Raw genomic sequence first — 16,682 nt, 5'->3', positions numbered from 1 at the left:
AAACAGCACAGGAGGATGAGCGACTTCGCAGAGCGCTCGGGTGGCTTGCCTCCAACTGCCCCCATGTTCCACCGCCCACAGCACAGTATACCAGGGACAGAAGCATGACTAAGCTTGAAGAAAAAGGGAAGGAGGGATGGAAGCTGGGAAAAGGCAGACTGGTCTAACATGAGATGATGCCCAGGACAAGACCTCTGCTGCAAGCAAGCTGCTTCTGCATTACACACCCCACAAAGGCTGTCCAGGTACACTAACTGTGCAAGTCTCTACCTCAAGAAAGTATTATTTTAAATGTTAATTACCCTCCCTTGATCATCTTGGCCTTCTCTCATAAAGGATCCAGAGCTGTACACACCTGTTGCAGTCCCACAAAAATGCACCTTCCTTTCACAGCATGAAAAACTCAACTGGCAGCCATGGAGTAGGAGACTCCAGCCCTGAAAGCAGCCAAGCAGCTCTGGGCGTGGGTGACCTTCATTTTTCTGTCAGAAGCTACTGAAGAACAAGCACCAAACAAGCTCAGATGAAACACAGCACACCATAGAAACCAGAGCAGCCTGCTGTCCACAGGACTGAACCTGCATTTCTCTTTTTTTTTTTTTCTTTCTTTTTTTTTTTCTTTTTTTTTTCTTTTCTTTTTTCCTTTTTTTTTTCCTTTTTTACTCTAACAACTCTCTCCCAGAACAGGGAGGATGGCCAAGCCCTGCCAACTCATGGAAAAACCACAGCATCCAGTTCAGCTTCCAGAACCTGGCCACATGCTTTAAAGAAATCAGATTTCACAAGATGCACAACCCCAACTTGTAAAATATTTTGCTATTCCATGCATATACCAAGGCTGGAGTATAGAAGAGGCTTGTTCCTACCAGAGAGGTAGTCAAGATTGAAAACAATAACCAGAAAGCAGCAGAACCGAAAGCCTTGACTGGATAAGGTTTGTGATGCCCAAGGCAGCAAAGCAAGGAGCAGAGAAATGACTCACTGACACCCCTGATGCTGTGATAACCGAAAGGGAGCCGTGGTGAAACTAGCAAATGCAAACTAAACCCCAAAATAAACACTTGGAAAGCTCGGGATTTATTTGTTTAAAGTCTCTTCTGTTGGTGATTCATCCTTGCTACCTGTTCAACGCAGACTCTTCCCTTTCAGCAGCCTTCAGAACAGCAACAGGACTGCCAGTTCTGCCGGACACAGGCTCAGTCAAGCAGCTCCAGCAGGACAGTCTCAGCCTCAACAGCTGAAGGCAGACATCTCGGAGATGACTGTTCTCACTTACCTCACAACACAGCCCAATTGTGAGCATCTGTTCATAACATCAGAGACTGAAGATCAGAGAGGACGCAGCCTGTAACCTAGTCTCAGTGCTGCAGGTCTCCTGTCTTTGTACCAACCAGAGAGACAGCAAGTGCTGAGCAGCCCTTTCTCGTCTCTTTCTCAGCATCCACAGGGTGTCAGCTCTTTGTCTGCCATCAGAATGAAAACACCACCTGTCAGTGACAGCTCACTCCAAGGACATAACGGCAATGCAAAACTGAAGGCCACAAAACTGGTACTAGGAACTCAGTTCTACCAGAGAAATGCATTATGCCTGATGTCCTCAGGATCATTCCTATAAGCCACAGCTTTACAGTTAACAAGCATGGAACAACATAAACCCAGTCACAGGTGTCTTCATACTCTAAGAGGAGAGCTAGCAAAGAAAACATCTAACAAGACAGTGACTCAAAGCCACAAATAATTCCACTTCCTCCATTTGACTGGCCTTCAGGCACCCAACTCAAGCAAGAAGAAACTTAACCTGCCTGTTCACAAAACAACAGCCACAGAAAAACACCTGACATGTCAAGGGGCTTTGTGCAACCTAAAACACATGTTAAATTTGATCCTCTTTCCCAGCATCGCACTGGAGCAGTACCATCACCACCACAGCTTTCTAAGAAGCACAGCATTTGATGCTCCACACCTCAGTGATAAAGCAGAACAAGCAACAGGAACCGAATCTTGCCATCTGGCAGCAGGATTGAAACACACAGTCCCGCTCTGGGCACAGAAGCCACTGCTGGTCACATCGGTGATGCTTACTGTGCCAGCACTGCAGGTCTGTGGCCAGGCAGCATCTCCTCTGATGCAGAACTACATCTGAGATTTTGGCCTGAATGCTACAATAAGGTTCAACCATTTGCTCAGCAGTCACAAATTGTTTTGAAGCAAAATATCATTTTAGAGGTTTCACAAAGTTGTTTCCGCAATCACTCTCCAATCAGATGTTTTCCATTTCCAATCTCCCCCATACTAATGGCCAGGATACTGCCCCAAGAAACACACAGCAGTGCAGTATGCCAGTTACCACCAAGCTGGTTAGAACTTCCAGCAGCCTAAGGAGCAGCTGACACAACAACCTGAGGATGATTTTGCTGAACACAAACTGTGGCCACATGAAAGAGGACACACAACCATTTCATCTCTCTGAAGAGTAGTTCGGGTAGACAGCTGACCCTAATAAGACCTGTTCACAACAACATGAGAAACAATATAGAAGCCTACCACTGCTGGATAGGAATCTGACCAGTAACCAGCTTAGGAATGAATGCATGACCTATCAAAAGCTCAAAGTGCATTGTTTCTTATGGTGGTTTGTCGGGGTTTGGTTTGGGTTTTTTTGTTCAGACTTCCAAGACCAATGAGTAATTGATGCTATTAACATAAACAAAAGCAAGTCTTTGTGTAATCCCAAACCCACAATTCCTTTGATCCATTCTTTAATGTGTGCCTGATTTTCAAGAATTTCCAATATTTCATTCTACAGAAAAACACATCTTAACCTTGAAAGAGTTGTGTACACCAACAAGGTGCGTGGGGACAAGGAGAGCTTGCTTCCCTCACTGAGTACCACCAGCAGCTGCTGCTGAACAGGTTCTCAGTGGCACTGCCTACATGATCCTGTCCTAAGGCTCACAGTGAGCTTTCAATGATCCAGAGCAGCAGATTCACACAGGTCCATAAATACACAGCCCAGATGAATAAAGGGAGGTGAGTCCTGGCTCTGAAAACTCTTACAAACTCCATCCATGAAAAACCCATCATCAGGAGGGGACTGAAGCACAACATTGACAAGAGATGCTGCGTGTAATTGAAGCTCTGATGGCCAGGATTCAGTCCAGCAGCTCTGCAACAGTATCTGCCACATTGTCTTTTCTGAAGAAACCCAGCACACAGGCCGGCTCAGGGCAAGAAATGGCCTGTTCATGACATACGGCATCATGACACATGTGAAGATGAACAAGCAGAGCAGTTTCTCAGTGATCTGCCACACAATCCAGCCACACCTGTAGCTTTTCCTAGAGGGAGGCTGTCTGCTTAGGTATGAGGAGGAAGCAGACTGTTGACGTCACAACATCACAAGAGCTACACAAGGTTGCCTGTGGAATACATTTGCCTGAAGTTGTGCAAATTTGAGTCTTGTTATTCTCCACTTTGACTCAAAAACTCAAGGCAAGCACAACCTCAGGCAATGGCCTCTACCTCATTCCTAACACTGTCACCTGACAGTACTTTCAGAGACGCTGGCTAAGCCCAAAGGCAAGGTGCGAAGTCTCAGAGGCACTGTTTGATACTGCACCAAAAGCAGAGAACCAATGACGCCTGCCTGAGCCCCTGCGAGCACCACCTTCATAGGATGTCAGGAACACAACTCACTGGTCAAGCTCTCTGTTCTCAAAGAAAAATACAACCCTTCTGTCAGTAACTGCTCCTCACAGCTCTTCTGCTCACAAGCAAACTTTTATAACAATCCCCCCTGGGGAAACTGTTTTGAAATAACAAGCACTCAGAAGCAGGATACTGTAAAAGATGAAAAATAACCAATTTTGACATTACTGCATTTCTGCTTTTAGAGCTTTACCAGGTGTATTTCGAACTTACTTGCCCCCAACTAATGTTTTTTAAACGTACGTGTGTGTGCATATATATATACGTGTGTGTGTGTGTCTGTGTGTCTGTGTCTGTGTGTACACACGTAGAACTCAAGCAAACAAACTCCTCGGTGTTAATAAGATAGGAGGATTGCTATTGGCAATTGCTTAACAGTCAAACTTATTAAAACACCATTTAAGTAATTTTTCTTTACTTAGCCAAAGGGAGGAAAAAAATAAAGTCAATAACTACGAGCGGCTACAAAGGCCTGAGATAAGCAGCTCCGGAGTTCCGCAGGAGCGAAGCCTGGCTGCACTCAAAACGCACGCCGGTGATGGCTCTGACGAGCGAGGCGAGCTCGGCTCTGGAACCAGCCTCACCCAGCATAAGGATCGCTGGAAACCGGCTTCGGGGACAGCGGACGCAGGTACGCGAGACCCCGAGGGACCCCGGCGGACCCCGTGCCCGGGGAATGCGGCGCCGGGACCGGCAGTAAGCGGCTCACGCGGCGCTTTCCCGCCCCCCGCCCCGACAGTCCGCGGCGCCCCGCGCACACCGGGCCCCGCCCCCGCGGAGCGCGCGGTGGCCCCGGTCCCCGCCCCTGCCCTGCCGCGAGGGCACCGCGCGCCCTGCCGCCGCCGGAGGTGCGAGGGCGCGCGCGGAGGAGAGCCCGGCGGGACCGGCCGCGCGCGGAGGCGGCCCTCGGCTCCGCGCTGCCCCTCGGCCCAGCCCGCTCCCGTCGCTCCGCACGCCCGGCTGTCAAATGGGGCGAGCGGCGGCGCCACGCTCCGCGGGGCTCCGCGCCGGCAAGGTGAGGGCCGGGGCTGGGAGGCCACGCCGGCACCGCGGCCTTTGTGCGCGGGCGCGGATCTGTCACCGTGGCCGCGGCGCCCCAAGGCCGCGCGGCGCACGTGGGGCGGCGGGCCCGGCCCGGCGCGGGCTTTGTGCCGCCAGGTGACGGGCGGCCGGGCCCGCGGAGCCATCTTGGGGCAGGCGGCGCCCCCCGGACGGCGCTCACCTGCACGATCTCGCCCTCGGCGCTCAGCGTGGCCCCCGCGCGGGAGAAGCGGCCCTGCAGCCCGGTGGTGTAGGTGGTGTAGTCGCCGCTGGGGCTGGACTCGAAGAGCACCACCTCCACGAACGCCGTCTCCTTGCCGAGCGCCGCGCCCGGCGCCGCAGCCAGCAGCAGCCCCAGCAGCAGCAGCGGCGGCGGCGGCGCGGCCAGCCCCGCGCCGGCCCCGCAGCCCCTCATCGCGCGGCAGGGGGGAGCGGCGCCCCGCCGCCGCACATAGCTCCCAAGCGGCTCCAGCTCCGGGGCTGGGGTCCCGGGCGGGTCAGCGCCCCATGGCAGTAGTCCTCCCGCCGCGCTGCGCCCCACTCCTCGCCGCCGCCTGCCCCGCGCCGCCTGTCCCTCGCCCCGGCTGCTCTCCGCCCTGCCAAGCCGCTTCCCTTTCATCTGTTCCACGTGACGGCCACCGCGGGGTTATCCCCGCCCCCCGCGCGGCTCTGACCCGCTCTGGCCCTCCCTCGGCGCACGCACGGCCGGGGCCAGCCGCGGATCCCGGTTTCGTAGCCGTGGCTACGCGTGAGGCCAGAGCGCCGGCAGTGGTGCGGTACCCGGGAAGGCCCCGCTAGAAGTCGGCCTCCCACGCGGCCGGGCCTGCAGGGCCAGGCCGGGCGCGCCCGGGACGCGAGTGGCGGCCTCGGCGGCCTGTGGCGCACGGCCGGGCCCGCGTCGGTCGGGACCCGTCCCGCCGGTGGTGAGGCTATCGGGCTGGCTGCCGGAGCGGAACGCCGTGGTCCGGGGGGCCGCCGGCCGGAGCCGCTTCCCGACGCTGCTGCTGCTCGCTGCTGCCAGCCGGCCCCTCTCCGGCGCCGGGCAATGCCAGAGTCCGTCAGGCATAACATGCCAGGCGTGCTCGCGGCACGGCTGCCGTCCCGGATGACCGCTCGGTGCGGGCAGGAGCCGTTCCGGTAACGGCGTGTGCCGCAATCCCCGGCTCGCTCTGGAGAGATGCTGCTGTGCGGCGCCCCTGCGTTCCGCCCGCGCTTGCCATCTCCTGCAGCCTGCCCGCATCCCGCGGGCTCCTCACAGTTCGGGGCAGGCACGGCGGCCCCTAGTCGCGGAGCCAACGCTCCGCAGGTGAGGCCGCGCGGAGACCGCATCCCTGAAGCCCGCTCTGGCCGGCCCGCGGGGGTGAGCCGCGGAAACCTGCATGAGTTCCTTCAATCTCGCTACGAGAGCTCGGCTGCAGCAAGAGTTTAGCTTTAGAAGTGCACACAGCTACAGTTTGAAACTCGCTAACGCAAGATGTTGCCTAAAAGTACAAATTAGTGATAATGGGGAATTAAACATCCCTTGAGATCAGTGGGAGCCCTTGTTATGAAGTACAGCTTTTGGAAGCAAACTTGGCTCGGGTGAGTCTCTAACCAACTGGCAGAAGGACTAGAAATTGCCAGCTCTTTTTCTAACTATAGTTTGTCACACTGAAGATAGTGGCATGCTTTGTGTGAGATAGAGAGCCCCATCAGCTTAACAAATGACGGGTGCGATCTGCAGTGAGGAAGTGTCACAAAGGAACATATTCTGCACTTCTAGCACAAGCCCTACAATAACCCCACAAAACCTAAGGCCCGAGTACAGCAGATGAAAGGCCACAGCAGTATGGTGTGCACAGAAAGGGAGCTGGCAGCGGACTGGCTGTGCTGATCCAGCCTAGCAACAGCAGAGCATGCACTGTGCCAGTAGATGTGGCCAGCACGTGCCAGTTTCAGGGGACAGCTGTGTGCCACTAGGACTTCAGAAGTGCACAGCATCTGGTATTGGAAACAGATTGCTTGATTTTCCTCACATTCTCTAAATGGCCAGTGCTTAGCACAGGGTTTCCTACATCACCCATCAGTATAGGAGCAGGTTACAGAATCACAGGATGTTAGGGGTTGAAAGGTCCCTCCAAAGGTCATCCAGTCCAACCCCCTGCCAGAGCAGAACCATAGAATCCAGCACAGGTCACACAGAACACATCCAGATGGGGCTGGAGAGGCTCCAGAGCAGGAGACTCCACAACCTCTCTGGGCAGCCTGTTCCAGGGCTCTGGGAGCCTCCCAGTGCAGAAGTTCCTCCTCCTGCTGAGCTGGAACCTCCTGTGCTGCAGTTTCCATCCACTGCCCCTTCTTCTGTCCCAGGGTGCAGCTGAGCAGAGCCTGCCCCCTCCCTCCTGACCCCCAGCCATCAGATATATATAAACATTTATTAGATCCAGACCAAACATCCCCAGGTCTCAGCCTCTCCTCATAGGGCAGTGCTCCAGTCTCTTCATCTGTAGCTTTTCTCCCTGCAGAGTCAGTGAAATTTCACAACCTGCAGCAAAAGCGGAGCTGGAGACAGAGGTTCTGAGGGGATGGTGAGAGTGTCACTGTTAACCAGAACTGTGCAGGTGTCAGAGGGACAAAGTCTCTCTCCTCTTCACTCACTTCAGTGCTTCAGGCAAATGATATCCAGACTCTTTAACCTGCTGTACTCTCATCCCTTCCAGAGGAGCCACCAGCAAGTGCCTGGCAGTCATTGGCGGGTTTTTATGCCCTGTACCTCAGCTTCAGGCTGTCTTCCTTCTTGCAAAGGTCCCTGCACCACTGTACTCAAGACTTGTCAATGTTCTGTCACTAAAGGTAAAAGATTCATGTCCTGAGCTGTTGCAGGTCAAGGTCTCGCAGCTGTCCTGCTCCCATCCATTTGTTTCATGCCAAGGTAATTTTGGTGTAGCAAACTGGATCAGGAAAGAGACCTGGGCTAAAGGCAGAGGGGCAGGGGCAGAGTGAAGAAAGTTATTTTTAAACTCAAACTCAATCCACAAGCTAAAATAGTATTGGGAAGAACAGCTCTAGGAGCAGTAATGGGAATTGAAAATATAGGAGTTCTAAGAGACCAAGAGAAGAGCTCAGTGTGTGTGGAGCACACAGATTCCTGATTCTTAGTTGTGAAACTGAAAGCCAAGAATGCTGTGTCCTTTCCTGCTGGTCAATAAAGCTTCAGCAGAGTAGGGGCTCAGATGACAGCCAACAGTCTATAAGTTTTATTGCATCAAACTTAAATGCCCCTCGTGGGGCACCAGTGAAGACTAGACATTTCATTCTCTCTCTTTTTTTTCCTGTTAAATGTTCAAAAATTACACAAACATCACACCTTAAGATATGATGAGATTTCAACTGGAATTATCAAGAAATCAGGGATCACCCAGACTAGACAATTCAACAGTAATCTTGTGCCCTGTCCCCATGTGCTGTGAAATACTTTTGCATGGGTACATCCTTCCTACAAGGTCTTGCTTCCCAGGAGGGTTCCACTGCAGATAAAAAGCAATGTAGCGAAGCAATGTCATAGGTAAGCTCCCTGCCTCTGTTGTTAATGGAATCGACAGCACTTTGGGCTTCCTTCCTACATAACAAACTGAGGCTTTGGGGTCTGAAATGCAGAAGTCTCAGGCATCTCTAACTGCAGCTGAGGACAGCAAGAGCCACACTTTTGAACATGATGAGATTACTGGTCTGAGAAAGTGTGCCCTAGTCTCTTCTCCCAAGTGACATATGATAGGACAATAGGAAATGGCCTCAGGTTGTGCCAGGACAAATTTAGATTGGACCTTAGGAAAACTTTCTTCCCCCAAAGGGTTGTCAAGCCCTGAAAGACGCTGCCCAGGGCAGTGGTAGAGTCCCCATATCTGGAGGAGTTTAAAAGACTTGTAGATCTGGTGCTGAGGGACTTGGTTTAGTGGTGACCTGGCTGTGCTGGGTTAAGAGTTGGACTCAATGTTTGTAAAGGTCTCTTCCACCCTAAATGATTTTGGGATTCTACCTCAGAGGAGAACAATCAACGTTAGATGATTATTTTGAGGCAAATCTTCCTACATCTCATTCCCCTCGCAAAGATATGGGTATTATAGAACCCTCCTTCCTCATGATGCTCTTGAGAATAGTGAAGCACCAACATGCCACTGTTATACAAAATGTTATACAAAACAGCCCCAAACAAATACTTCACAAGGAGCACAGCTCTGTGCATCAGGCAAGAGGAAAACCACATTGAGTAACCACTCACATCATGGCCATCAGCCATTCTCACCATCAAATAAGGCAGGAACAGAGTTTCCCTGGTCCTGCCATCCCTAGAATTGAGAATACATCTGGCTGAAGGCATCTGAAGGCTGTTTTGTGTCACAGCTCTGTAGTCACCGCAAGCACAGCAGCCTGGAGAGCACTCTCTAGAGCTTCCTTTCTCCTCTTTCCACAACAAACACATGCTCTGCCTGTCAGCCTCCTCGCTCGTCTGAACTTGCTGGCTAATTTTAACCAAGCTTAGGGGCAGAGCATTCTTGCCAATCTTGTGAAAATCAGAGGCTCTGGACTCTGGGTACTACAGCAGCATCCCAAAAGGCCATGGGAGAAGCTAAGGCAGCAGGAAAATACATAAGTAAAGCATTTTCAGTTTGACTGTCCGAAGAACGTTCTGGGGTTTATTTTACATCCAGCCTAATGGCATTCCGCTTCATTAACACAGAACTTTTGTAACTATATTTGCATGTTAAGGGGTTACTGTCATGAAAGGACATAAAGTGAATGTGTGTGCATAGAAATGTTTGGAACAGAACAGTGTCCCTTGGTGGCAGGGCAGAGGTTGGTGGAGCACAGCTGCCACACATCTTTTGTGACAGTCACCAGCACACCCACCTGCACCCAACAGCAAAGAGGGCACAGCATGTGCTGTCTTTTGCCTGGTGAGGATGCTGAAGGAATGTGAAAGGAAGGGAAGAAGAACTCAGGTTATTGAAGGGAGATGTTAAGGGCAGGAGGCCAGACACATTAAGAAAAAATATCTTGGAACCAAAGCATCTTTAGCTCTGCTGTTTAGGCACCAAACTGTTTGTCCTCTAGTACTGAGGGACCCTCCCCAACACCCAATATCAGCTACTGGTATAGCAGAGAGTAAATTTTCAGCTAAATGTTTTCTTAACACACATCACCAAAGCCCAGCCTCCTGACAGTCTCCAGTGATGCTAGGCTCTGATGATCCAGTCTGCCCTAAGTATAGCAAAGACAACTTTTAGCCAGTAACAATGCCAATTCTTAAATAAACCTTTTTTCCCTCATATATTGTCTTAGATTCTAGCATAACAAAGGAAATTATGACCCATTTGCAAATAAAGAAACTAACCCATGAGTATGGATTTAAAGTATTCCAGTTACTGTGAATTTTTAATTTCTATTTGCCTGACATTGTCCCCAGTATCAGCCAGACCTTGTCTGGGACACAGTTCATCTCTCATTCAGTTTGTAAAGAGAAAAGAAAATCTCTTAAAAGAGGCTGCTCAGATATGTTAAGCAGTAAGAAGAGGTGGTTCTTCCTCCCAATGACAGCAGATAACCCAGTAAGGCTACACGTAAATGGGGAGCTCCTTCAGAACAGTGAGGGTACCCTGTGGCTGCAGAGCCCAAGGGCTGCCTCTGCCCACGGGTGAGCAGTGACCTCTTCAGGTTCGGGCTGCCGAGTACCTGCAAATTACACTGTACCCCCAGAGAAAGAGACTGGCTTTCCCTTTAACTACCAGCTATTCAGTATAAACTTCACAAGCTACCACTTAAAAACCCAAACCAAACTGAACAAAGCCCTCAAAAAACAAAACCCAAACCAATGTGCCACCATCCCCCCAGCCCATCACTGCTGAGTCCAACTAATAAAAGTCTTCTGAACACACAGCAGCAAACAGGGGCTGTGGCTAAGGATGAGTTCCATGTGAAATGTCCCTGAGCTTAGAACAGTTACTTTTGATCAGCCACATGAAATGACTCCTTAAAACACAGTATTTGTCTGAGATGTATTTTCCATAAACATGCTTAACATCCCTATGAGGCAGAAGAGCACAAGCAATGAAATATGATTTGGTAATCTCAGAGCAGTGGAATAAAATGAGAACTTTATGAACAGATTACAACCAGTGGCCTGAAGAAAGCTGGAAAGACTGCAGCATGAAGTACTTTATACTGCAGCTGATATTTTACAGCTTGTGAAAAACTGCTTTTAAGCATGCAATTGGAGTACCTCTGAGGTTCAAGAGTCCAGGCAGGATCATCCCACAGGCAGGACCATCCCATAGGCAGGACCATCCCACAGGCAGGTCTGGGCATGGAATGCTGTCCAGTTGCTTGCAGTGCTGCCTGCCCTGGCCCTCTGGACAGAGCAGGGGCACAACTTCCCTTTGCTCTTTGCACTTACCAACAAATTCAAGGGCTTCCTCTAATGAGGTGTGTTACTGCACATTCATATAACTGTGTCTCACAATGCAGTGCTGGAGAGCTGGGAAGAAAGTGTGAGAAGGAGGCTTAGGGCAGGTAGGAACAAAGAGTTTTTCACTAAAGCATTTCTTAAATCACACTTGAGATCCTTCTTTGTACAGCTAACTGCACCTGAGGAGCCCTCACAGCAGATCAAGTGTGCACAGGCAGGTTAAGGAGAGCTGTCTGTCCCATTGACACCCCCACATCTGCCTTTCCAGATTATTTCAGTAATTGACTGCTGTCCATGTTCCCTACGGGTTCTAACATGGTGCTCTGCAGAGGCCGATACTACTGCAGCTTATTTCATAAGCAAAGGAGATTGCTGTGCTTCCTAGTAAGTGATGGTGACAAGCCATCCCTTACCAAGTGTACTCAAGGCCATGGATGTGCCTGCCCTTTTTCATCACCATGTTAAGCTGTTGTTCTGCGCCTCTGGAGACACGGTTGCACAGCACAAATGCCTAGGACGGATCGAAAGCTTTCCTCACAGATATCTGAGCGCTTTCCGAGTCTCCATTCCCGAAGCAGCACCGGCGGTTTCATCCGCTGGTACGCGGAGCTGTCTCCATCACTCCTCAGGTCGCCGCGACGCCGCTGCCCAGGCAGAGCTGCCGAGGTGCAGTGCGTCTGAGCAACCAGCAGGTGGCCTCCTCGGCCCAGAAAGCCCTTGGCAGGCGCAGCCCGCGGGAGCCAAGCGGACGTCTGGGACAGCGCCGCCCGAGCGCCGCCGCTCCGCCGTGAGTTCGGCACCGGCACTGCCGCTGCGGGAGCCAGTCTACGGGACAGGGTGCTGTTCGTGCGGTCCCGCTGCAAGCAGTGCGCTTTTTGAAGTGAAAAGCGTGTCAACCACACCAGATACATTTGAAGCACACTGAACACTAATTGCAGAGGATAAACCCTGGAATGTGAAGAGCTCCTAGGATTGAAGCCAACAAAGAGACTGGACCACTTCAGAGTACCGAGAGCATAAATTGCAGCCTTACAATGTGACTGACCAAAACGAAGGCATTACCACATTAACAACTAGTTCATTCACGTGAAGGTGAGCTAAGCGACTATTTAGATTAGAATTTATTTCACCTTAGGTTCTCTATTGTATTAAAGACTCTCTGAATTACAGACCTGGCTAGCTCTTGCCATTAACCACCTTACAGCACTGCATTTTCCATGCTCAAGTACAGCATCTGATCCATTTAGTTAGTATATAAAGGGCTTCAGCTGTCCCTGATCATTTATGTAAGAGTTATCATTGAAGTCGGGTGCTAACAGAGCAAACAAATGAGGCTGCCAGGAAGGAAGGGTGGCAGACTGTGAGCACCAGCTGCCACCTCTCCTCTCTGAGAATGCAGCAAACCAGTAATGTAGGAGGCAGGAGGCACAGGGTCCAGACAGTAGCCTCCCAGTCTGGATGAACCTCTGTCGAGACAGAACTGATTCCTCACCTGGCATTTCCTGACCTCCCTCTCTGTCACACAGGGGCTCTTATGGCACCTGGAGAAAGGCTTCTGTGTATGACAGGCAGAACTGGGTGAAGGTACCCAAAGGGAAGAATACAAGGAGACAATTTTAAATGTACAAAACAATAAAGCCAACAGGATTCTCAGGGTCCCTGAACTTCTAAAGGCATTTCAAAGCCTAGGGAATGACTAAGAAATAAGAGAAGGTATTTCCTGTCAAAAGCTGGCACTGCTCCAAAGACAACCTAACTTCTGCCAATAGGAAGTAGTCTTTATGAAGTTTTCTTAAGCACAGTTGTCTACCTCCCAGAGTGTTTTCCAGTTCTGAACCAGGATGTGCAAACAGAACAACTTACTGGAACAGGAACTTTAGGCGTGTGAGGTTTCAGCAGTTGGCTGGCCTCAGAAAGCTTGCTCAACATGTTAAACACAGGGGGTGCAGAGCATAGGCAGGCAGTTCACTGGGGCAGCAAAAGCTCAACTCCTCTGGTATCTGCCAAGCATGTCCTGCAACATCACCCCCAGCAATGTCCTCACTGCATCCCCTCAACTAAGAGAATTACCTTCAACTTTGCTCCCAAAAAATATGCGATGCAGGAAGGTTAGTGCAGGAGAGGGCATCAGTGGAAGTTCCCTTGTGCATAATTAAGCTAATCAGTTGCTGTACACACATCTACAGCTTTGGGAGGTGTGCTTCCCACCTGCCTCTATGCCCAGGGACACCACACGGCCAATGGCCGCTGAACCTGGAACAGTGCACAGCCTCTCTGAATGCAGCTGCCCCGAAGAGGAGCAAGCTGAGCTTCAGTGCCTGCGGCTGCTGGCACATCCAGGGACACTAACGGGAGATCCTCTTCCCCTGGAAAAAGGCCTTGTGAGAGGCTCAACCTCTGGCCAACTTTCAGAATGTCTTTGTCACAGAAACACTTTCTCGGTGAACCAGGAGCAAGACTTCACTAACTGTGTCAATGGGAGAACAAATTCTCTTGGGACAGAGAGAGAGAAAAGCCTGCTGCAAGGCATGTGATCTCTGTCACAAGATAAACACTGCCCCAGTCAACTGATGCTGCCTGCAGAGGCTAGGACACTGCTGTGGGGAAAACACAGACAAGAGTTCCAGCACAGAGTTCTGAAGGAGCAGGAGGCACTCATGGTACAACTGGGATAGAAATTCTGCCTCACCACAAAATCAGCTAGGTCAGAGGGCTGAGCCACAGAGATGATCAAAGCAAGAATTTCCAGCCTATGCCTGTGACCCACTGCACAGATCTAAGATGGAACTGAAACAGATCTGCCCACTGTTCCCTGTCATTTTGGACAGCTATAGGTACCAGTAATGTATGTGAGCTGGAACACAAACAAGGCACTGGGATGGAAGGTACACGGGTTTGTAAGATGCCTGCTGGAGAGTGAGAGTTCAAAGCTGGGCTCACTGGGCCTTTTCCACACTTCTCTGGTGGAACATAAGAGTCTGCTGAGGTAGACTTTCTAAGTACTAGTGGAGAAGGGGATAGATGAAGGAAGAGTCATATTCTGCAGGAATTGCTTGTGGCAGTGTTGGGAGAAGCCCACATGCCATGCCGCAGCAAGTGGGCAGGTGAGCGGCAGCACGGGGCAGGCAAAGGACAGAGCCTGTGTGATTCCTCATGCCTAACAGGATTGCCTTTTTGCTGAAGAAAAGATGTGTTGCTGTTCCTGCCAGGCTACGAGAACTGCTGAAAAGTGATGAAAAGTTCTTGCCTGTATCTTCTTGCCTGTAAATCATCCCCATCTACTACAGCAACAAAGAGGAAGAGCAGCAGCACCAACCCCATGTATGTTTCCAAAGAAAGAGCCTGAGCTGTTAACACCAGAAGGAAGTGCTGGCCAGACAACTGGACAAGGTGGCTAAAGTGAAGCTCTTCCCCTGTTCAGCTGACAAGGAGCTCAGCAGCTAGGTTAGCAGAGTCTCTTACAGAAAGGTGAGGGTCACATTCTACCTGGAGACTAAGAGCAGGAGAATTCTGAGAGCTGCACTCTTGAATCTGTGTGCAAGGATGAAATTTAAGAACAAGTGACATTAATACAGAGTTTATTACAAACATTACAGGCTTAGAATAACCTCCTTTTATGCTACAGACAGTTCCCCTTCTCAGTTATTCAGCTAGTGATACAGATATGGGAATACTCCAGCTGTTGACACAAGCTTGAGGCCCTGGGCCACTTTCCAAGTGTTTTCAAGACACACACTGGGCAAACAAACTCTTTCTCACACTGTGCCTTTTGGTTAAACTGTCTTCACACCCTCTCCTTCCATTTTCTTTTCCTTCTCTGTTCTCCCTTTTTCATAAGTAGATAGTATTCAACTCATTCCTTTCTCTGTATCAGATATCACACAAGGGCAAAGCCTTTGTTAAACAAATCTTTGTTAAACAAAACTGTTTCCTTTGGTTGGTTGGCCACCTGGAACACACAGGAAAGCTGTGTTAGAAGGAACTAATGTTGTTTCTGGCAGGACAACCAACAGTATCCTCATCAGCACATCCTTTGGATGGATAATGGTGCTGAACTGACAGGCAAAGTGAGAAGCATTCCTGAGGAACTAGAGCACTGTCATGTGGATCTTGGGCTGGAAGCCACCAATAGAAAAAAGGAAAAATGGAAAAAACAGGATGTATAAACAGAGAGTTTGAATAAAGACAAAAAAAAGAAGAGGTGGAAGGAAGAATTGAAGTCTTTCAGTTAAAGCTCTCTGAATATGTCAGTGCAAGACCAGCTTTACAGAAATTTCCTTTGCCATTCTTACCCAGTGACTTAACCATATATCTAATAAAAGACTTTATGTATCTTAAGAGTAGTGCCATGGTATTTGTGAGCCTAAACATCCCCAGTTGCTGTATGACAGTGAGTCCTAGCGACTCAGCAGGACAAGCTTGCAGGGTGCCAGGCCCTTCCTTTGCCACCTCCTATTGCCACTGTTGTGTTCAGTAAGAGGGGACACTGCCAGTGCCAAGGGCAACTTCCAGCTTTGTGCTTGGTCATGCATCACTGTGGCATGGCTCACCAACTGCTACCAGTATGCCTGTCCTTGCACTTAGTTTATTCATGATCACAATTGTTTGTTGCAAAAGGGCAAACCTGCTTGTGCCGTGGTTCTGTATCAAATTAGGCAGGAAAAGTACACCACTTACAGACAGCCATAGTGGTAGGAAGTATGAATATCCATATGACCAATGTCTTTACAGCTGGTCTCAACAGCATGGCCATGGATATCACAAAGCAGCACAAACAGGGGCAGTTTGTTTGTTGTACAAAAAGGCAATGTGAAATCCTAGATAGGCTCGGGTTGGAAGGGACCTTAGATCATCTGCTCCAACCTCCCCACCACAGGCAGGAACAGCTCAACTAGACTCAGCTGCTCAAGGCCTCATCCAGCCTGCTCTTGAACACACCCAGGGAGGAGGTATCCACAACCTCCCTGGGCAGCCTGTTCCAGAGTCTCACCACCCTGAAATCAGAAAACGGTATTCATACCAGACCTGCATTTTGTTACTTTTCAATGGTGGAAACCAGAACCAACAACATTTTTACACTCAGCCAGAAGAGCTTATCAGAAGTCAGGGGTTTCATAAAGGTATCAAAGCAGAAAGGTGAACTCCCAGCCTTAACTGAATGTCAGGCTGCATGGAGCAGGGACAGAACAAACACAAACTTACAAATGCAGTTTGTTCTCTGTATCATGAAAGCCTGGCTGAAGTCTGGCAGTGGAGTCCTGCCAAGCCAGCACCCAGTGCCTCTGAGCTCCAGCAGCTCACGTCTGTCCTTTACAGTTTAACGCCTTTGCTAATCTCAACTCGGAGTGGCAATGGATTTCAGAATTAATTGAAAACAGCCCAAGTTTCAACATTTCATAACTACTCAGGTCGTGGGCAGCTGCCACCTGTGAAGCATGGCATCTGTCAGGCACTGCGCTGAGGCCAAGCCCGCAGGGCTAGCAGCCCGCTG

At 50.3% G+C, this 16,682-nt stretch overlaps 1 protein-coding gene across 2 annotated transcripts in view; it reads right to left on the bottom strand.

The window, feature by feature from the left end:
* ZNRF3 (zinc and ring finger 3) overlaps positions 1-5,376 on the bottom strand; it is a 67,501-nt gene extending 62,125 nt beyond the window's left edge. For both annotated transcript variants that reach the window (XM_068161954.1, XM_068161955.1), the window contains exon 1: positions 4,931-5,376. In XM_068161954.1, the coding sequence (XP_068018055.1) occupies positions 4,931-5,368 (438 nt within the window). In that variant the 5' untranslated portion in view covers positions 5,369-5,376. The remainder of the gene's footprint in view (positions 1-4,930) is intronic.
* Positions 5,377-16,682: the final 11,306 nt, after the last annotated feature.

This window comes from Melanerpes formicivorus, unplaced genomic scaffold (genome assembly GCF_026170545.1).
Source record: "Melanerpes formicivorus ecotype bairdi unplaced genomic scaffold, bMelFor1.0.p_v2 SCAF_60, whole genome shotgun sequence".
NCBI classification, from domain to species: Eukaryota; Metazoa; Chordata; class Aves; order Piciformes; family Picidae; genus Melanerpes; species Melanerpes formicivorus.
This window is presented reverse-complemented; position numbering and strand designations above follow the sequence as displayed.